This window comes from Lactuca saligna, chromosome 6, assembly GCF_052625555.1.
Source record: "Lactuca saligna cultivar CGN05327 chromosome 6, ASM5262555v1, whole genome shotgun sequence".
Taxonomy (NCBI): domain Eukaryota; kingdom Viridiplantae; phylum Streptophyta; class Magnoliopsida; order Asterales; family Asteraceae; genus Lactuca; species Lactuca saligna.
In genome coordinates, this window is record NC_136422.1 from 70,024,319 (window position 1) to 70,047,125 (window position 22,807).

The 22,807-nt window shown below is 35.6% G+C and overlaps 3 protein-coding genes and 1 pseudogene across 3 annotated transcripts; 2 read left to right on the plus strand and 2 right to left on the minus strand.

Annotated features, from left to right (window-relative positions):
• The first annotated feature begins 226 nt into the window (after positions 1-226).
• LOC145002702 (uncharacterized) lies at positions 227-1,054 on the plus strand. Its single transcript, XM_078961918.1, has 2 exons — positions 227-812; positions 882-1,054. Exons 1-2 carry the CDS (start codon positions 227-229, stop codon positions 1,052-1,054), a joined length of 759 nt encoding a protein of 252 aa, XP_078818044.1.
• A 3,251-nt stretch (positions 1,055-4,305) lies between these two features.
• Positions 4,306-5,517, minus strand: LOC145001718 (uncharacterized). The gene is made up of 2 exons (XM_078961065.1): positions 4,881-5,517; positions 4,306-4,797 (listed from the first exon to the last, which is right to left on the minus strand). Exons 1-2 carry the CDS (start codon positions 5,440-5,442, stop codon positions 4,415-4,417), a joined length of 945 nt encoding a protein of 314 aa, XP_078817191.1. The 5' UTR covers positions 5,443-5,517; the 3' UTR covers positions 4,306-4,414.
• Positions 5,518-8,176: 2,659 nt separating this feature from the next.
• On the plus strand, positions 8,177-10,136 carry LOC145000223 (UDP-glucuronate 4-epimerase 6 pseudogene; annotated as a pseudogene).
• A 10,542-nt stretch (positions 10,137-20,678) lies between these two features.
• Positions 20,679-22,528, minus strand: GRP4 (glycine-rich RNA-binding protein 4). Its single transcript, XM_078962382.1, has 5 exons — positions 22,390-22,528; positions 21,523-21,681; positions 21,374-21,442; positions 21,139-21,245; positions 20,679-20,963 (listed from the first exon to the last, which is right to left on the minus strand). Exons 2-5 carry the CDS (start codon positions 21,653-21,655, stop codon positions 20,850-20,852), a joined length of 423 nt encoding a protein of 140 aa, XP_078818508.1. The 5' UTR covers positions 21,656-21,681; positions 22,390-22,528; the 3' UTR covers positions 20,679-20,849.
• Between the last annotated feature and the right edge of the window lie 279 nt (positions 22,529-22,807).

The following is a 22,807-nucleotide window of genomic DNA, read 5'->3' on the forward strand; positions in this document are numbered from 1 at the left end:
AAAACCGATACCAACGGCTTTCAATTCTGTTTTGTGGCTTTAGGTTGCGTGGTATAACATACTAATTTTATTGAGTTATATAATATTTCATGGTAATGTATCTCAATTAGTTTTTACTCATCACTAATATGTGTTTGTTTTTATGTAGATTCATACCTTCCTTAGGTGCATGATACCGCTGATATATGTGGGTTATTTACCCCTTATTGGGAGCTATCTGACAACAATGTACTTCGCAGTGGCTTTAGATGGAAATCATGAACCACTACTCTTAGCAATTGGTTTGGGAGCCTTAGAGTGTGAAGAATCATGGAGATGGTTCATGATGAGGTTAAAAGATTGTTTAGGTGACGACATAGAGGTTGGTTTCATAAGCAACCTGTGTGATAAAATAGAATTTGGTGTTTATAGTGCCTACCCGGATTCCTATCATGGATATTGTCCTAAAGATATAGCTCGAAAGATACGTGACTGTGTGGGACATAACAGTACGGAAGTTGAATTGTTGTTTTGGAAGTCATGCAATGCATATAGCGTTGATGATTTTTACTTGTGTTTGGAAAGGTTGCAAACTGCATGTAGGAAATCACCTTTGTTTTCCTTGCTTAGGAGTCCAATTTACTGGCTTGATGATATTCCGATTTCAAAATGGACACGAGCATTTTTCCCAAAAATACGCTACAATGTTAAATCGATTGACGTCCCTGAAATTTTGCAAATTATATCCAGACGTGAGTTTCCTATAACAACGATAATTGAGTTAATCACCACGTCGATACAATCAAAGTATGCTGAACGGGCCGACGTGGCGGGTAAGGGAGATTGTTTTATTTACTTTTTTTAAAGTGTTATTATTTTTATTAAAATATCAAATTTTACAGGGAGGTTTTCTGGTGGGTTGACCCCTTACGTTGAGAGTAAAGTTCAAAAATGTGTCAACAAGTCTTACAATTGGAATGCAAGACGTTTGTATGGGGATACATATCAAGTCGATGACAATTTTGCCACCACCAACGTACAACTTGAACGAAGGGTATGTAGTTGTGGTAAATGACAAAAAAGCGGTATACCATGTGCCCACGCTATAGCATGTCTAAGAACCCGTACATCTGAATCCATAAACAGATTGGTTGATTATAAGTTCACTAGTTATGTGTATCGACTTGCATATGGATCTGAGTTGGTGAATACTATACCATCACATGTGCATTGGGAAATACCAAATGAAACGGTGGTCCTATTACCTCCCTCAATGCAGTAGTTATTCATGTAGCACCTTTATATTTTATGTAGTATTATGTATTAGTGTCGTGTTATGTATTAGTTATCCGTGAAACCTGTTTACATTTTATGTCGTATTATGTATTAGTTATTTATGTACCTCATTCATATTTTATGACTTATTATGTATTAGTTATTTAATTTATGTCGTATTATGTATTGGCTATTGGGGAAACAACACACATTAAAAGAAATGGACTTTTATTAAATAGTGATGCCTACAGGCATACAACAACAAGCAACTTAAATAACGAAAATCCATTACCATAACCAACATGCATATTAAAAATAAGGGACATTCTTTAAAACATTCCATGCATCTAAGTGGGTAAACTCGCTACCATCATATTCAAAACGGTATAGTTCCAAAGCCACCTATCGTAGAATGTCTTCATCCGTATTTGCATGTTCATTATCCAACTCGTTGTAAATACGTTGAAATTCTTTCACCTTCATTTTCAAATCCAGAAACTTGGCTTTGACATCTTTTCTTCTTCGATATTGACTACGCCCCATTAAATGGTGAAACAAATGACAGACACGAAACCAAAATGATCCAGCACGAACTTGTGGGGGACCCGGTGGAAAATCCTCCTCTACAGTTATAATCCAAGCTTGAACCAAAGCGACCTCCTCTGCGTTCCTCCATGTATGTGGTGAGTCCATAATTGCAGGGAGGGAAGTAATACGAAACAACTAGAACGCATATTAAAATCTATTTATAACGACTCTTTCATTTCCTGCTGCAATGGCTTGTCAATTCAAGCAGCAATATATTGTGTTGTCATTCGACCGGGGATGACTTGTCAACTCGAACAGTGCTCTGTTATGTTATTAGTATAGTACATTGCATTCGTCAGTTAATTTTGACTATGAAATGCAGACATATTAGAAGATTGGACTGCGATTTTGTGTAGAAACTACTATAAATTGACCTTATGTTACATAAATACTTTATTAAATAAACCAATACAGCTGTTCAAATATTGTTTTTTATATTCCACTCTCTTAGTTTCAATCAAAATGAGTTCTATATCATGGAGCAATGAAGAGTTCTTGGTTCTTACACATGCTTATATTCATGTGTACGAGACAAGCAAGTTTAACGATCCAATGTTTTGGACCCGTTTAACCAATATTTTCAATGCTGAAAACCAAAGGGCTACAAGAAACGATTGTGACGAACTAGACATCTTAGAAAGATGGTATGAAATGAAAAACCGAAGTTCTATTATTCAACGATCTTTATACCAAAATTGACGACACCCGTTTAAATGCTACTGAGGAGGTTATCTTGGAAGCTGCTAAGGAGGAATACAAGTCATTAAGTAACGGGTTGGAATTCCAGTTTGAAGCCCCTTGGAATATTTTGAAATATATCCCGTTTGTTTAAAATCTATTTTAGTTTATTATTTGAGTACTAGGTTGTTTTCATGTACTAGGTTATTTTCATGTATTTTTTATGTATTTCGTATGTATTTCGTTTGTTTAAAATGTATTTTAGTTTATTATGTGAGCAACTCGTACGATTAACTTGAGTTAATAAATGGTCATTGCATTAGTTATCACAATATATTAGAATACATTAGTAACAAGGATTCCATGAACCATTAAAAACATCACAACAATTACATGAAAAACAACGACATAATACGAACAAAGCATTAACGTAAAACACAAGTCCATGGGTTATTCTTAACACAAAATAGAGCCGTCTACTTGAAATATTGTTTATCTCTAACAACCTTCCAAACTTCCTCATATTCGAAGTCTCTGCCGTCATGCTGACAGATGTAAAACTCTGTAACAACTTCCAAGAACTCTTCTTCGTCACGATAACGAACATTGTTACGTTTCGCATAACCACATGCTCGATTGAACCATGTCACTTCTTCCTTTACATCCGTCCACTTAGTAACAACATCTGATTTTTCTCTTTTTTGCCCTTCTCCCATCTCATGGTTAAACAAAGATGTGATGCGACTCCATTCATCACCAATTAGGCAATGCGGGGGAGCAAGTAACGATACACCATCCTTAACACTTAGCCAGCATCGTGTTAGAACTAACACCTCGTTTGTCGTCCATGGCCTTTCAGAATTGGAACCAGGTACTTCATTCGAAGAACTTGCTGCATTCGACGACATTTCTAATAATGGGAATTCGTTTCGTTTAGGTGATTCGGGTGTTTGGTTTTTAGATCTTAAACATCTATTTATATAAGTAAATAGACTATGAATTAATACTATGACTACGAAATGGTTATATTTGGACTATGATTTTCAGCTTTATGCAGTGTTTTGTCATGTCAAACTGTAATTTATCTCTTGTCCCTTAAGGGTCCCACTGTTATGTGCAGGTTACTACAGTGACTTGTCATTACTGTCTAGTCCTTTCAAAGTTGGACTTGTCATTACTGTCTAGTTTAATACAATATCGACTTTATTATGACTTCCTCACACAAAATCGAAATTTGCTCATGCAACGAAGTAGATTGTTATTATTGTGATTCAGTAGACCCTTTTTTTACACCACTGAAAAACGGCTTGCTGAGAAGGATGAACAGTTGATACACATTATGGTAAAAAAGGATCGTTTCAAAGACAAAATGAGAATTAGGGATGACTATATAACAATGGAGAAAGATAAGTACCCGTTGCAGTTCCCTGAGTTTAAAAATTACTTACAAATTAGGTTGCAAAAGGATCGTTTGTTGTTTTTTTAAATAACATGTTGTAACTGTTAAAAAAAATCCGCAAACTATATTTTTTAATATAAAGTCTTCACTAATTGATATAATCAACAAACTAAACAAAAATATGAAAGCATAGCAACGTCTTGTAAGATTTAATAAAAATATTACAATACATAATAAGTTAACAACTCGTCATTACTCTTCATTTCAAGGATGTTTTATATCAAAATCAGCGTTATAGGTTTGTGAGCAACTCGCTGAACCACCAATATTAAATGCCATTTCTGCAGTAGAAATTATGTGACGTGCTCCGCTACCGGACACCCTTCCAGTACAATTATTTCTCGTGTGTCCAATTTGACCACATGTAGAACACTCTTTTATAATTGGACCCTCGCCTTGGGATGGAATGCGGTCTGTGTTTCTTGGCCTGCCTGGCTAACGTTTATCCATTATTGGTGGCTTAACAATCATCAAATCATCGGGGATCTCCCATTCGGATGGCTTTGGCAGAGGGTTTATTGATTCCTCATATGTTTTCCTCAGTGTTTCGGTAAAGTAAGCATTTAATGCATACCTCGAGCAGTCTTCGTAATTGTTCACTGTTAAACATCTTATGACATGACCACAAGGTATCCCATCAAGTTGCCAATGCCTACATGTACATGTCATATGTTTGAAATCAACAATCACATTTTGTGCCCCCTTTTTTACCTCGCATATCGTATTTGAGATCATGCGAACATCCCATTTGCTAAAACTTTTCTTGTTCTCTTTTACAATTTCATCCGCCCAAGGGGTAAGAATTGTTGTTGCTTCCGCTAAAAAAAGAGCCAAAATGAAGAAGTTAAGATCAATAACATCAAAATTAATAAAACATTAATATTAAAAATTTACTTAATACCTGCAAAGTTACGTCTTTGAAACCACCATTGTTGCATTGTAGCACGAAAAAAATCGATCAACATAAGTATTGGCACCTTACGTGCGTGTCTAGATAATGCATTTATAGACTCCGCACTGTTGGACGACATAAGATTGTATCGGTTCCCTTTAAAATGTGCTCTGGACCAAGTTTCTGGATTTATACTTTTCAAATACTCCCATACTGGTTCTTTTGTCTTTTTCATAACATCCATGGCGGCATCAAAAGCATCAACTGTGTACGCCCTACACGCCTCCCAAAAAATTCCTTTAACCGTCTTACTCTTGCCGAATCTAGAGACTATGTTGAAATACAAATGGACACCGCATATTCCATGATGAGCGTGAGGAAAAATGTTGGCAACGGATGTTGCTATAGATGGAGACCTATCAGATATAATTGTAAGCTCCTGCATATTTCCTATGCAATCACGTAGTTTTTGAAAAAACCATGTCCAAGAATCGGTACACTCATTTTTGCATATACCATATGCAACCGGTAATATTTGGTTTTGTCCATCCTTAGTAACTGCAAGTAACATGGTACCTTTGAACTCGCCCTTTAGGTGAGCTCCATCTACTACTAGGGTCGGTTTACAAAAATTGACAAAAGCGCGTACCTACAATACATTGTATATCTATTCAAATACACCAAAATAAAAATTAAAAAATTAATATAATATGATAATACTAACTGAGCAACCGAGTGCGACGTACAAAAACTCAAAGCGATCATCAACATTTGTTTTAATATGTGTGACAGTACCCGGATTATGTTTGGCCAAGTTGTGACAATACGCCGGAAGTTTGGTAAAAGAATCCTCTTTCGAACCCCTTAACGACAACAATGCATATTGCTTCGCACGCCATGCCTGATGGTATGAGATATTGATATTCAATTGAGCATTCATATCATTAACAATTTCTTTTCCCCGATAAACTCTACTATAGTCTTCAGCCAAAACATCAGCAACATATTCACCCAAAACATATTTGTTCGCTTGTCGATGATTAGGTTGCAACAATGTTGAAGAACATGTGTGTACATCAACAAATTTATTCACTTGGAAAAGACCATCAAAATTTTTAATTGCTTTTGCTCTTAGTAACCAAGAACAATTTTTCGAAACACACACAGCTTCATACCTTGATTTGGTGGATCTACTTGTCCTCGTCTGGAAACCTTCTCGAAGACATTTTTTACCAATACACCGCTTTAAAAGTTCTTTGTTCTTAAATATACTCTCACATTGAATCTTTTGAAGATTCATGTCCACCATCTGTGTTGGGATATCTTCATTAATATCAACTGGCCATGCTGGTACAGGGGGCATACCGTGAAAAAGGTTATCGGGAAACTTAACTTTAACTTCATCACCCAACTCATCTCTATCGGAATTGCTTTGTAGCTCGCTTATATCTAAACATACATCACCAACATCAACATAATGCCCGTAAACATGATTTTTTTCATTTTTTTGACTTGAATTTTTTTTCTTTTTAGTTTTATCTACCACACGCCTATTCATAAGTTTAACTTCTTGTTCGACAACATCATCACAACGACCACCCACATGATTAAGATATGCACCAACATCATCATCACCAACAGACTTGTAATTCTCAGGTTCCACATAGTGAATAGGTGAATAACTAACATTAACATTTTCAGCAACACTGTGAAACTGAGGTACACTAGGAGTATTGAAAGTACCTATCGGATCGTTGCTCCCTTTATAACTGCATAAATTACCAACAACCTGGTTTCCAATTTCACCACCCCCATTAACCTCCTCAACTTCATCAACCACCACAAACACTTTCACAGCCCTTCCTCCACTACATTTGATTATGTTTATCAACATTCTAACATCCATGTCTTCAACTATAGCTATATAATAATTTAATTCAGGATGGTGGAAACGAAAACTAATTCTATATTTGTCTAACAAACCAATTTTGCTTCTTACCAAAGATACAAAATCACTATAACTAATATACTCAGAAAATATCAAAGCAAGTTCAGAAATACCTCCCTGTGGACATATGTATTCCAGATTAGTTCCATTAACTTGTCATCTCCTACCGGTTACAAGACAAACCATATATTCAATCATTTTTTGAGCAAATTGTAGAGAGAGTTCCTAAACAAATAACAACAAAAATGATATTTTTTCTACAAAACTATTTATATAACAACCTGATTTCGTAGTCAAAACAAACCATTTCATAGTCAACCTAAAAAAAAAAATACAAAAATAACAACGATTTCGCAGATACAGTCAGAGGATTTCGCAGATGGACCTATTCCATCTGCGAAATTACCCCTATATATACAGCAAAAAAAATTAAAAAAAAATAAAAATAAAAATAAACCACCTGCGAAAGTACAAGCACCTAAAGCACAGCTGTGCTTTAGGCACTTGTACCTTCGCAGATGAGAAGCCCATTTCGCAGATGGGGCCTTCTCATCTGCGAAATCGTAGGCTATTTTTGTAATTTCGATTTTTTTTGGCTATTTTTGTAATGTCATTAGTGTAAATGGCTATTTTTGTAAATTTCTCTTAAATCAGAACAAATCATATAGTTAATTGTGTTACAATGTTATTTTCTAAATTTCTTCAACAAAAAATTAATATAATTTATATTTACATGGGAATCTTAAATGAAACTAAAAAAAAATTAAAAAAAATTTTAAAAAAAATATTTTCCATATATCATTATAAGTGTCTGTTTATTAAGAACAAAAGATTATAAATTTTGGTTCCTTTGTTTTTTTGGTTATCTATTTATTTTTTCAAAAATATCACATGTAGCAATATTAAATATAAATTATTCCTATTATTTAATAATAAAGTAAAGATTAAGTTTAAAGTTCAAAAAGTAATTTGTATTATTAAAACATTAACATATATAATATTAATAAACGGTATAACATTATGTTTATTAATCAATACCAAATTTATTATAAAATTTGATGTTCCATTGGAGTTAACTTTAATAATAATACATTGTTTTAGGTGGAAATAATATATAGTTCCCAATAACGTGTAACATCACGCACAAGTAATATTCATTGATATCATTTAATAAAATACCAAATTTGATTTCTCATATACTTTAATAGAAAAAATGCATAATTATCTATAATTAAATAAAATAAAATTAAATAATAGAATAAAAGATGTCGACGCAAAAGAAACAATTATCTTTGAGATATTTTATAATAATAAAAATGTTTGTATTTGTTTCTTTTGAATGTATAGTTTTTAAAAGGGTATTTCCTTCTTTTCTTTAAATCTTTCAACGAGAACCCTTGATCACTCTCAAGGCCAAGCAGAAACAAACGACCCTCCAATCCATTCAATTTATCATCCATCATCTTCTTCCAAAAGCTGCAAAAAGACTCTTACTTTCTTCCATTGATTGCTTCATCATTGATGGCGTCCCCGCCGGACACCAGCAAAACCACCAAGCTCGAGCGATACAACACCTACATACGCAAAGTCAACACCTCCAAGCTCTTAGCTGCCTCCTCTAAGCTTCTCTTTCGTCTCACACTTTTAGTCGCTCTCGTTCTCATCTTCTTCTTCACCCTCAACTACCCTCCACTCTCCGATTCCACCACCGCCGCCGCCTCCAACCACCGCGTACTCACCACCTCCCACCTCCTCTCCTCGGCTTTCTACGGTAGCGGTGCGTCCTGGGAAAAGCAAGTTCGCCGCTCATCCACCTCACGTAGGCCAAATGGATTCTCTGTGCTCGTCACCGGCGCCGGAGGATTCGTCGGAACTCACTGCTCCCTGGCGTTGAAGAAACGTGGAGACGGTGTTGTGGGTCTTGATAACTTTAATTCTTATTATGATCCGTCGTTGAAACGAGCAAGACAGGAGGTTTTGAAGCAACATGATATTTTTATCGTCGAAGGTGATTTGAACGACGGCGAGTTGTTAGCGAAGCTTTTCGACATTGCGCCGTTTAGTCATATTCTTCATCTGGCGGCGCAGGCGGGTGTTCGTTACGCTATGCAAAATCCTCAGTCATACGTTAAATCCAACATTGCTGGATTCGTGAATCTCCTCGAAATCGCGAAAAACGCCGATCCACAGCCGTCGATCGTTTGGGCGTCGTCGAGCTCGGTGTACGGACTCAACACCGAAAACCCATTCTCGGAATCTCACCGGACTGACCAACCGGCGAGTCTTTACGCCGCCACGAAAAAAGCCGGCGAGGAGATTGCACATACTTACAACCATATCTACGGGCTTTCCATCACCGGACTCCGTTTCTTCACCGTCTACGGCCCGTGGGGGCGGCCGGATATGGCTTATTTCTTCTTCACGAAAGACATCCTTCAAGGGAAACCGATCAACGTTTACCAGACGCACGACGAGAAGGAGGTGGCGCGTGACTTCACGTATATTGATGACATCGTGAAAGGGTGCTTGGGAGCGTTGGACACGGCGGAGAAGAGTACCGGAAAAGGTGGGAAGAAGAGAGGGCCGGCGCAGTTAAGGATATATAACCTGGGGAATACGTCGCCAGTGTCGGTGGGAAAACTGGTGTCGATATTAGAGAGTTTATTGAACGTGAAGGCTAAGAAGCACGTGATCAAGATGCCTCGAAACGGTGACGTTCCGTATACTCATGCTAACGTGAGCCTGGCGTTCAGAGACTTCGGTTACAAGCCGACCACCGACTTGTCGACTGGCTTGAGAAAATTCGTCAAATGGTACGTTGGTTATTACGGGATCACACCAAGGGTAAAAATGGGAATTACAAGTGCCAATTGATCATATTATTAAACTTTCATTTTCCCTTCCAAAGTTCTTCTTTTTTTCAAAATTACCCTTAATTTATAGTTTTCCATTCAAATCCAATCCGTTAATGTTTCGACATTGAGGGGAGACTTAAGAAGCAATATTGAGGTCGGCTCTATGGACTATGACTACGAAGTTTACATCGTTGAAGAATCAACTGGAAAGCAGCTCTCCAAGTGATAATTACAAGTTTATATTAACGAAGGATCAACATTCGAAAATAATAATAAGGATTTTTCGATATTGGTATATAGTATTTCATATAATGTATGTATACATGAAAAAGATCATAAGGATAAGAAAGAGGAAGAAGTGTAGATCTCAAGAATGGAGGGATTAGATTTGTAATAATGTTGTGCTAAATGTAAATTTGAAGATAAATTGATTTTGTGCCCAAAAGCAAGGGTAAATTTCAAGTGTGCATTTAAAAATTTCAAGAAAATTATGACTACGGCATTGCATCAAGATTCATTATTTGGGGTAAACATTGGATTTGTATATTTTATTTATTTTTATTTAATTCTTTAGAAGACTTGAAAGAAACCCTGCTAACTATTGTTATATTCATAATGAAATATTAATCAAGAAAAAAGTATACTATTAATTTGTATAATATTGCTCAAGTTAATTCACCCGATTAAATAGATTTCTCTTATCGTGCAAACTTATCTCATTTCCGTCTCATAATATCTAATGACGTATTGATATTTGAAAAAAGAAAATATCAGATCAATCCTATTTATTATTTGATAAAGAAAAGTAAAAGGTTAGTGAAATATAAAAAATAGTCACTATTTCACAAATATTATCAACACAATGTTTTTGGGATAATAACTTGAAAGGGTAACGAACTTTCGATTTTGTTCACATTTAGTCACTAAATTTTTTTTCGTTATCTATTTGCCATTGAACTATTGAAATTGTTCACATTTTACCCTTATGATCGGTTGTAACCGGTCATAAGGGTAAAATGTGAACGGTTTCAATAGTTTAGTGGCAAATAGATAACGAAATAAAGTTTAGTGACTAAGTGTGAACAAAATCGAAAGTTCGTTTCCCTCTAAAAAGTTCAATGGCTAAATATGAACAAACTTCCTATTGTATTATGTTTTAGCAAATTATTTATTTTTGTTTAACTGTAGCAACATTTGTTGATGAACAAATCTATGAAATAAAAAAAATAAAACGTAACATCCAGATTTCCAGGTATCATAATTTAAGTATTTTTCTTTTGAGTTAAGAAGAGAAATTCGACGAGTTGACGCCTCAACTCGTCGAGTAAGGTCGCGACTGATGACTCGGATTAATGATTGGACTCGACGAGTCGGTGAGGCTACTCGACGAGTCCGCACTGTTGGCAGAAACCCTAAATCTTTGGGCCCGAGCCATATTTAAAGGCACTTATGGCCTTCAATTGCGACTACCTTTCCCATAAGTGAGAACCCTAGCGAGCTTGAGTGTGTAGAGTGAGAGGAAGAGCTATCTTGAGCTTTTTGGTGTAATTTTGCAAGAAAGGACAAGAGTTCCAGCAAGAGGGACCAAGGAAGGTTATTGTTCTGAGTTATTCAAGCAAGGAGCTTCATTCTGAGGTACAAAAATGAAGCCCTTTCCTTCCCTATTGTGTAGATTCCATTTTGGGGTTAGGGCTTGAATCACTTCATCTTTGGGGTTTTGAATGCCTCAAACCCCTCTTGCAAGTTTGTGTTATAGATCTGGATCCTTCTAGGTCCAAAGAGCCGAGAATTTGAAGCTTTAGTAGAGTAAACCTTGGGGTTTGAAGTTAGGAATTTGGACCCTTCTAAGTCCAAAGAGCCAAGAATATGAAGCTTTAGTAGAGTAAACCTTGGGGTTTGAAGTTAGGAAGCATTTATTGGATTTTTATGGTATATATATATTTACTTTCATCTTACATATAGATATGAAGTATTTTATATAAATTACGTGCTATGTGTGCATATTATTTGAATACTTGTTATCTATGCTGGATGAACGATTTTATACATGTTTTAAAAGATTTAAACGGTATATTTATTTTATATCTACAAATATGTTGCGGGTGAAAGATGGGTAGATGAAATAGTTGGTTTGTGATGAAATAAAATGATGAGAGATAGGTGATGATAATTAGGTAAATAGATGATGATGAATAGGTGATGTAGGATGAAAGGAGATACCATAACCTTAACCGACAACGTGGCGATGTAGTCATCTACCAGAGTATAGATGGCGACTACGGATTATTCTAGACAACCCAGTGGAAACACCAGCAGGCTCATAATATGTAGGTGATGAATTACGAGTTCAGGCGATGTTGTAACTACATATTCATGCAATGATACTCTAACCCGTTACTATGAATTACGAGTTCAGACGATGTTGTAACTACGTATTCATGGGATGTCACAAATTTCGCATGTCGAACCAATGGTCATAATTCACATCAGTGAGAATGGTTCATTTTTTTGTAAAACCAAAATCAGATTGGAAAATTTGATTTTTTATTTTGGAAAATGTCAAACCATTGGCTTTTTATTTCGGGTTCGGTTTTTTGTGTTTTTTTTTTTAAATATATTTTCAGGGTTTTGTTTTTGTTTTTGTTTTTTTTTTTTAATTTCATAGATTTCTTCATCAATAAATGTTGCTACAATTTAACAAAAATAAATAATTTACTAAAACATAATACAAGAGGAAGTTTGTTCGCATTTAGTCATTAAACTTTTTAGAGGGAAACGAACTTTCGATTTTGTTCATATTTAGTCACTAAACTTTTTTTAGTTATCTATTTGCCACTAAACTATTGAAACTGTTCACATTTTACCCTTATGACCGGTAAAAGCCGGTCATAAGGGGAAAATGTGAACAGTTTTAATAGTTCAATGGCAAATAGATAACGAAAAAAAAATTTAGTGACTAAATGTGAAAAAAATCGAAAGTTCGTTACCCTTTCAAATCATTATCCCAATGTTTTTATATTGGCCGTGAAATCATCAATACCATCAAGAAATATAGTGGGTTGTGAAATGGGTCTATCTATGTCCTTGTATAACGTTTAAAAAAAAAAAAAAAAAAAAAAAAAAAAAAAAAAAAAAAAAAAAAAAAAAAGAGAGAGAGAGAGAAATTAAATATATTTATGTTTTTTTTTCTTATTCATCCAATAACAAATATAATAAAATTTTATTAATTTTATTAAATATAATAAATATCATAATCTTAAATATATATGAAAAAAAAAATAAGGATATTTAATTTCTCTTATACTTTCATTTTCTTAATTATTATATTTTTTTACGCTAGAGGTTTCATTATAAAGGCAATGAAACAATACGATAACAATCTACCATATAAAATATGTTTTTTCGTCGTTTATACGTTTTATGTTGTTTTTTCTTCACGTTTTTTGTTCCATTATACCTTCCAAAACAAGATTTTCGTAGGTAGACGGAAATCTTGTTTTCAGAAATGTATTTTGAGATTTCACGTGTGAAAACATTATTTATCCGTGTTTTATATGCATTTTGTAGTTTATATTAGTTTTGGATGTATTATACGTACGAAAACAACATTTCTGCAAATAAATTGGACATTTCAACATATGTTATCAACAAAAATCTCATACGTTCATGCAAAAATGTTGTTTTCGCATGTATTTCAATATAAAATTTGAAGGTTTTCGTTGTTGTTATTTATTTTTAACATATTATTTTATTTGTTAATGTGGCATACATACGTACTATTTAATGGGTAGTTGAATGTCAAAGCAAATGTTGGTAAACTAGGAGAAACTATGGACCATTTACAATAATGTTACTTCAGTCAACGACCTTTAGATGTCGGGGGAGCATGACATTTAGAGACTTTTGGCTACAAATCGACCAACGACTTCTCAACCGACTTCGGAAAATTCGTCAAATGGTACATTATTTATTATAGAATCAAATGGATCAAAACATAGGTAAATATGGGAATTACATGTACCAATTTATCAAAGCTAGGATTTTGCCAGCCGTACGTGTAGCGGTACGTAACATCCAGAAAATCACAACCAAAATTTGCATTTTTAAATTATATAATATAATGGTTTCAAGGAAAGCCAAGTCAAGAAAATCATAAGTATAAAAATACAATCATCCCGAAATCAACGTATCACAAAATGCGGAATCATGAAAACTGTCGATGAGAGTGTGGAGTCAAGCATTCGCCTTCCCTCAATCATCTGAAGTATCTGAAATACATTTGAATCCACAATTATAAACACAAAGCTTAGTGAGTCCCTTAAAATATCACTTACAACACAACATAAATAGATAGTTATGGGTAGGGATGGCAAAAGAAACCGAACCTGATGGTGAAAACCGAAAACCGACATATTAGGGTCGGGTTTGCGGTCGGTTAATTGGGATCGGGATCGGGTTTGGTATGCTTTTAGAAAAATTTCGCGGGTTTGGTTACGGGGATGGTAAACAAAATACCCGTCCCGATTACCCGAAACCAAAACCAAAACCGAAACTCGTTACCTGAAACCGTTAATATGATTATATATATATATATATATATATATATATATATATATATATATATATATATATATATATATATATATATTAATTTCTTTGAGTTATCTTCTTTGTTGTTAACGATATAAAGATAATTTCTTGAGATAGCTTTGTGTTTATTTGTAATGCTAGTGTTTTGATATTTTTTTATTCATATTACTTATAGTAATAGTGATATTATGGTTTATAAATGCTAGTGTCTTTATTGTTTTTATTGCCACTAGTAACCACTTATGTATCAGAACAAATATGTATTCTCTTAGTAGTTTTGTAAATTATCAAAATTATTTTGGATATGAATTTATGTTTGCATCACTAAGTCTAATGGTTTGTATTCTCATTTCATCAAAATTATTTTTAATTTGAATGTTAAACGGGGATCCCCGTTACCCCGTTGGGATACCCGCAGACCCGATAGTGTTTGGTAAACGGATACCCGTTGGGAATCAAGCCGGTGATGGGATCGATTTTCATATTCGGGGACGGGGACGGGATTACCAAAACCCATCCCAAACCCGCCCCGTTGCCATCCCTAGTTATGGGTTATCAGCAACCATAGGGACTATCAGAGTCCCAATGGGCTAACAGTACATATGTGAGCTAACAACACGCCATGTGGGTTATCAGTAACCCTAGGGACTATCAGCAGTCCTAATGAGCTAATATCACGCCATGGAGCTATCAGTAGCTCAATAACACATAACAAAAATTAGCATGTAACAACTTGATCCGGGTATTTTCCATTTATACCCTTAGTATGAATTTTAGTTGCAAAATTGGTCCCTTGGCTGTTTAAGTGGAAAATATGTTTATGCCTAGTACGTTGGGCGTACTTCAACTTATGTTGGGCATAAGTGGCTGAGGGTCAAACCCTAATTTTTAGGTTTTGGTCCCTATTTAAGCATCATTATCAACCTCCATCTCCCAAATCATCCCTAGCAAACCCTAATCCTTTGTGTGTTCATTTTGAGCTTGAAAGTGTGCTTTTGGTGATCTTGAAGGAAGAAGAAAGGACTGGAATCAACTTGGAATCTCAAGGCATCTTGGTTCCAGAAGTATCTTGCCCTCAAGCTTCATTTGTAGATATAAAGCTTGGACCTTGATGTTTTATTTTCTTAGATCTTGTTAGTCTATAAGTTGTATGCATTTTGGTCCCATAGTTTAGTCCAATGGAGTAGGAGCTACTCTATGTTCTTGAAATGTGGTTTCCTGTAGTTTTGAGCTTCTAGATTCATAAAAATAAAAGCTTGGACACTCTCATTAAGCCATGCACGAGTTTGGGAGGTTTGGATGACTTTTGGAACAAGGGTTTGAGTTTTTACCCTCCCGAATGCATGTAAATGGATAAAGTCAGAGACTTTATCCACTAAGACGTCCCTTTTTACTGGGATCTGAAGTTTGGTGCCTTGGCTTAATTAAATAAGAGCTTAATGGAAAAGTTGGGGTTCAGTTCTGGTACATTCGGCATACCTAAAGGTATGCTGCACGTACCAAGTTTCGAGCCCGTAATCTTGTGAGTCACCCTCTATGCTGGGCGTAGAGGGGAGTACATTGGGCGTATGTAGCCTGGAAAGAACCTTTGACTTTTTAACTTTGACCTTGACCAGGATTTTGACCAAATTTGACCTAGGGGTATTAAGTATTTCGAGTTGTAGTTTGAGACTAGGTTATTGTTTGTTGTATAGGTAACCCATAGAGTCAGTAGTTGGAGCTTTGATCTGTTTAGCTATCTTCTCAGATTGTGAGGTGAGTTTTCCTCACTGTACTTGTGGTTCAAAGGCACCAAGTCCGGCCCACTTGATTGTGTATCCTGGTATATTGGATTACTTTTATATTGAGTATGTGTTAGGTTGTCGATCTACATGATTACCTATGTTTAGTGAGTTAATCAAGTGTGGCAATGCTAAGCAGTGCATCATCCAATTTCGTGGTATGTGTGGTATGTCTGAACTGAGAATTGTTGGCTTCAGGATCATAGGTTCCAGAATCTATTTCCAACTTTATCCCAGTATGGCCAAACTCTTCCCCGACAACGAAAGCAACATGGTGAATTCGGCTAACCCCACCAGTGAACTCTGGATGCTTAGTCAACTTGTCCATGATGCACACAACCCCCACTTGCAGAAGCCAATCACAATCCTAGCGCAGGGGATCTACCTCAGCCCGAGCCTCTTGAACTAGCATGTCGCGATCAATAACGTCTCATTCAAGGTTCCTATTTTGGATCATCAATCCTTCCTTGGCCTGCACCAAAGAATCCACTTTAGCTTCTAACGACGCTTGAACCTCTTCCACAGATGCCTTTGCCCAAGCCAATAGATCATGCCTCTGCTTGAAGCCGCAAATTTTCTTCTCAAGCTCTACGATTTGTAGTTAGTATTTTGATTCAAATCCAGCAAAATCATCATTGTCCAGCTCATCAAGTCGTTGAATGCACCAAGAACTAGCCACCAGATAAAACATGATATGGGTAGCAACATAAGGCATGTTATGAGAAAGGGTAATGTTCGCCATGACATCCATATCGGCAACAACATCTGAAGGAAAAGCGTGGCGGGAAAACTCCACCGCGTTAGCTCGAACAGATAGCTTGGAGTCATTTCAAAGATTTGACTTTGGCACAAAAAGACCTGCGCCAGGGCCCATGGGACCCTAAGAAACCTCTCGTGGAGGAGTTTGATGGTGCAAAACCCTTGCAAAACCGCCCAAATAAGAAAGGTTGTGGTAGGCTTTGAACAACTTTTCACTTGAACAACGGGCTGCTTAAACGCCCCTTCATTCCCATTGGACTACTGCATGTCATCATCGGGGATCACCACAACCCCCTCCAGATTGGAGGAGATCGAATCCAGCAGACGGGCGAGACCCCACCTCTGTTGAACGCGTCGGCTAATATTGGCAATACCAACACCAGAAGAAGTCTTTCTTATGGCCAAAACCGCTTTCCGTTTAGCCATGGCCTTGATTCCTTCCAACTCCTCTTCCATATTCTCAACTCGGTCCCATGATGAATACCCACCCTCCTCGAACATTGGGCCCTTGTTGAGATTACGGGCAACGGTCTTTGATCTTGTATCAGGTTTCAACATTGCTCATGAACGATTACTCTGATACCAATTTGATAAGAGTAAGAAACATAGAGTAATCATGTAACACCCATAATCAGAAAGACCAAGAAAGGAAAGGAAAACCCTAGGTCAAAAGGGTCAACTCGTCGAATCCAGTGTGGAACTCGACGAGTCCGAGCGGGATCCGGGTCGAAGAGTAAGTGACTGACTCGACGAGTCGGAAAGTGGAATCGGCGAGTCCGGTCTGGATTGGGAAACCCTAAGTTCGGGACTTGGTTCCCTATTTAAACGTCTCATTCTCTTCCCTAGGGTTCCTTTACAGTCTCTCTCACCCAGAATACCAAACCCTAGCCACCATATCCATTTTGAGCAAGATCTAGCCTTGGTGAAGTGATTTGAAGCTTGGAAGAGAAGAAGGTTCATAGTGGTGCAAGAGGAAGCCTTGGATACAGAGTTGGTGTGACTTTTCAGATCCCTTAAGGTAATAAGTTGACCTTATTGCATTTAGATCTATCTTATGGTTGAGATTTGGGCATTTTGAGTATGGAGGAGGTTTATTCCGAGTTTGGAGTAGATCTGAGGTTGCTACCTTATATATAGGCTATTAAGGATCCAGAAAGCCATACAGTTTATGCCAATAAGTTGTTGGTGAAGCCCCTTGGTCACAAACCCTAGCCCTAGAGTGTTTTAAGCCCATATCTCTTTGGTTTCACGTAAAGTTTGCAACTTTACGTGAGGAATAGACTTGGGAAGGGCGGATCTATGAGTTGGAGCCCCTACATGACTCGAAAAGCCACTGTATGGATTAAGAACTTAAGCGACTCGACGAGTCACATGGGTGGACTTGGCGAGTTGGATAAAGATGGGCATGGACTCGACGAGTTGGAAGAACAACTCGGCGAGTCTGTTGAAGATTGTCAGGTCGCGAAACACTAACCCCTTCTGGTTAAGGCTCAGATCAGTGAGTTGAATGGTGACCCAGTGAGTTAGACAGGATGGGACTCAGAGATCGTTGAAATCAAAGAGTCTTGGGGTGACTCGGCGAGTTGGGTCGCATTATGAGAGTTCTGAGTATATGTACTCGACGAGTCAAAGGACTATATCGACGAGTAGAGTCAGCCAAAAAGATTGACTTTGACCAGAGTTGACTTAGTTTGGCTTCTAGAGTTCAGTTTGGAACTAAGTGATATATGTATATTGATATTGGTAGCTCGGGGAGCTAGTGGAGCAGCGGTTCAAAGAATTTTCGGTCAGCAGCAAGAGGGTTATCAGCAAGTTCAGCAGTGCAAGTGAGTTTCCCTTTGTGTGAATGGGTCTACGGCCACAATGACGGCCCATGTAGTTATGAGTAGGAAGACCCGAAGTTAGCCCATGTATATTTTAATTAATATACTAAGTTGTGCTTTGTGGTTTTTCTTAAAAGGGTTTCCATCTATATTTATATTTTTTATATTATTATTTTGTTTCGTTTGATCATCATCTTTATAACAAGTGGTATTAGAGATCAGGTTTCAAGATTCTAAAAATTCTTATTACATTCCTTATAAATCGATTTTCTTATACCCTTCATACGGTTCTTTCTTGGTTGATTTTTTTCCAACCATAGTAGGGTTCATAGGGTTCTACGTAAATTCATTTTTCTTACTCTCTCGTCCTACATTTCATTCCTTATAATTGATGTTACCCTTGGAGTTGTCCAAGACGACTTTTTTTACCCACAAACATCTTAGTTTTGTTTAAAACCTTTTACAAGGTTATAATTGATTTCTCCAAGAGACAGATCGATTATTTTGGAGGAGATAAATGTTTTTAATCACCCATAATCCATGGGATTTCATTGTAGATTAAACTATTTTAGAGTTTCAGATTGTTGTCATTTTGTAACTTCTAGAGTCTTTTGATTTGAGGAGTGTTGAGATCTTGATACCCTATCTTTCATCCATTGAAGTTAAAGAGTGTAAAGATCATCCAGCTTGTTTATGATATCGTAAGGTATTTTGTCATAGTTGATACGTAAGGTATTTTTGTCGTTAGATCCTTACTTGAGGAAGGTGTTAATTTAGTTTGTGAATGCATATGTAAGCATGTTACATGCTATGGTATGAAAATCATTTTAGCAAAAACGATTTAGCATCGGTATAGTTTTTTTGATGCATTTATAATCTTTTAAATGTAGATTTGAGGTAATTGCGTTGAGTTTGAAATTTTGTATCTAGTGGCATTTGAGTGATTTAATCTATCACCATGTTTTTCTGTTTATGTTGTTCGAAAGAATTTAGTCCTTAGTCACTTTTGGTACTACAAATATTTCAACTATATACGAAGTTTTGAATTTATTTTGCTAAACATTTTTGTTTCGTCTCGAGATAGAGTTTGTTAAAATGTCTTAGAAACCCTTTTCTTGCATGGTAATGTGTAAGAAACCTTTTATAGAATTGTTGCCTTTAATTATGCTCCATTAGAATTAGAGTAGTATTTTCCTTTAGAGTAGTATTTTCCTTTTATACAACTTTTTTTATTGATGTTGTATATTTTTTTAATGTGAATTATGAAAATATCACATATTAAGGAGTTTAGGAACGTTTCATATTTATAAAGGTTATTTGAGTATCATATTAGTTTGTAAGATTATCATATAAAATTATCGTCAATTTTGATTTGAAATAATGACTTATAAAGGTAAGATAATTTTGATTTTATACAAATTTAGTCACTTGTATTTTTTAATCAGTACTAGTCCCACCTACTTTCTTGATTAGTGTGATCATACTTGTAACAAGTTTACGGTTGTATATATAAAGCTTATCTAAGCATGTAATCGACTACCTTTAATTAATTACATGTTGCTTTGTTAATCTTCGCGATATTTGCACTAGAATATGTTTGTTAGTCTAAATTCATGTTTTGTTCACAAATGCTTTTTGCCCTATATTCACATTTCAAGAAAATGAAGATCACCTTTTTTGGTTTTGTTCTTGGAGCCTCACTCCTCGACTGGTGGAAAGACTTAAATTGTAGTCAAGGGCAATTTTATGGTTTTGATGTCAAAACTACGGTGTTTTGTGGCTTAAGTTTAGATCAAAATGGTGTAGGGGTTGATAACCCAATTGAATTACAAAATGTAATTAACGTTTCTACCATTAAAAAATACCTTTAAACCACTTCAGTAAAGTTTTCAACCAATTCAAAAAGCTCATAAGAATATTGTCAACAATTGTCGACATTTCCAAAGCTTTTTCTAAGAAAATTCTTACAAGTGAATATTGTCGCTCAAAGTGTACACCTAATGCCAAAAAAAAATCCTAGCATTCAACCAATCTATCAATAAGATAAGAGACACATCTGAACGGATGTAAAGTTGCACACAAAAGATTATGATTACATGATACATACTAAAAATACTAATCAGTTCATATAACTCCTTGCAAAAAACGAAGAAAATCAATAATCTAGTGTTTCATAATACGAGATATAACTTTTAACTTTGTTATTTAAAAACATATGGTTTTTAGTAGCGATCATTTCCAGCATCACGGTTATAACCACCACCACCTCCAAATCCACCTGTACGTGGAGCGCGCTCTGTTGCAAGACTAACACGAACACTTCGCCCATTAAGTTCCTAAACAACCAAAATAAGTTAAAAGTTAGATTGGGCTATTTTCGATGATGAGAACACACCTTTTTAGTGGTGCAAGAAACCGCAAGTTTGTCATGTTCTCAGTCTGTTTCTGTCGAACACAGTACAACCTGTTCTGTTCTGACAGAAACAGAAAGACAAAGTTTGATTTTCTAACCTGTCCATCCATGGCTGTCATAGCCTCCTTGGCACAATCTTCGCTGTTGTAGCTAACAAAACCAAATCCCCTTGACCTCCCTGACTCTCTGTCAGTAATAACTCTTGCTGAAAAAATATTTAAGAAAAATGACATTTAAAAGATATTTTATGAAATATAGAAATAAATAAATTAAGACTTAATACAGATAGCCTATTAAGAAACATCCATTTATAGTTTACTGGATCATTGTTACCTTCAACAACTTCACCAAATCCAGAAAATGCTTCCTTCAAGGAATGATCATCAGTCTGATAAGAAAGACCTGTGCAACATTTTTAAGTGATTATTATATTTCGGAATCACATGAATAGAAGGGAGTCGATGACTATTAGAGTTACATACCACCAATAAAAAGCTTTGAAGACATGCAGCGAATAGCATTGAACATTGAAGGTCCTGTTATTTGTCCATTTGATACAGAGTTTTGTGAAACTGTTTGCTTCATGAGACTACCGATTCTATTGTAGAAAGCCATTTTCAACTGTTCTAAGTTCAAAGAATCTGCACATGAATATTTTGTATATTGAGTAAAAGGTTTCAAACATAAAGAAAAGAGTACAATATTGGGAAAAAAATATATCATACATCATACAGTTTACATAATATTAACGGGTATTATACGTTTATAAGCAAAATCAAAAAATTTAATTTGATCACCTGACTTTCAAAAACCATCTAATTATCGAAACCAATGTGAAAACCTTCCAGTTTTTGCAAGTTATAAGTGTCAATCACTTGTAAAACTATAAGTACGTGGTTTTAGTAAAGATTTTTGTTAACTCGAACAACAAAATTTGGAATGAATCTGTACGTTTAATTTTGCCCTGTTTATACCATAGACAGGTGTCTCTGTTTCATGGAGAAATCAAGCAGCCATGGACATAAATCATGTCGGCCTTTGGAAGAACAACACATACGACTCAAGAAACGAACAACTATAACACCGAACAACATAAAACACAGAATCTAATTGTTTTAGTTAAATAGATGAATTAGCTGACTACGATAAAAAGAAGTGTAATTTATAAAGACTGCTATGTTAGAAAGATGTGAGATAACAAGTAAATAAAAACAAAGAGAACTAATGAAGATGAGAGATCTTGTCAAAACTTGAAGGATCGATCATATAGACGGTAATTTGTCCATGATCAAGAAATAAATCACTTGCAAAATCGAAGAAGATCAAGAAGAAAGGGGAAGTTGCTGTACCTTGGAAGTAATTAGGGTTCAAGGAGAGAGAAAGCGGCTAGGGTTTATGGCACTGGAGTGATGAAATAGGGTTTATCTGCTTATTTATATAAAGAAAAGCCGCCGTTCGCAAATGTGTATGGCTTATGCTTTTGAAGTTTGCAACTTGTGCGGCTTTGTTACCGTTATTTCGTTGTCAAAAGTTTTTCCAAAGAATATGAACAAAAATATAATGAGACTATCAAGATTGTCTAGAGTTTTTTTTTTTTTTTTTTCTAACAAAGCACGTCTAATAAAGTCTTGGTTAAACAAATTTTAATTTAAAAAAAAAAAAAATTGAGAGACAAAAAAAGGTATCATGTTTTTTTAATAAAGTCTTGGTTAAACAAATTTTAATTTAAAAAAAAAAAAAAAAAAGTTTGAGACACAAAAAAAAAAA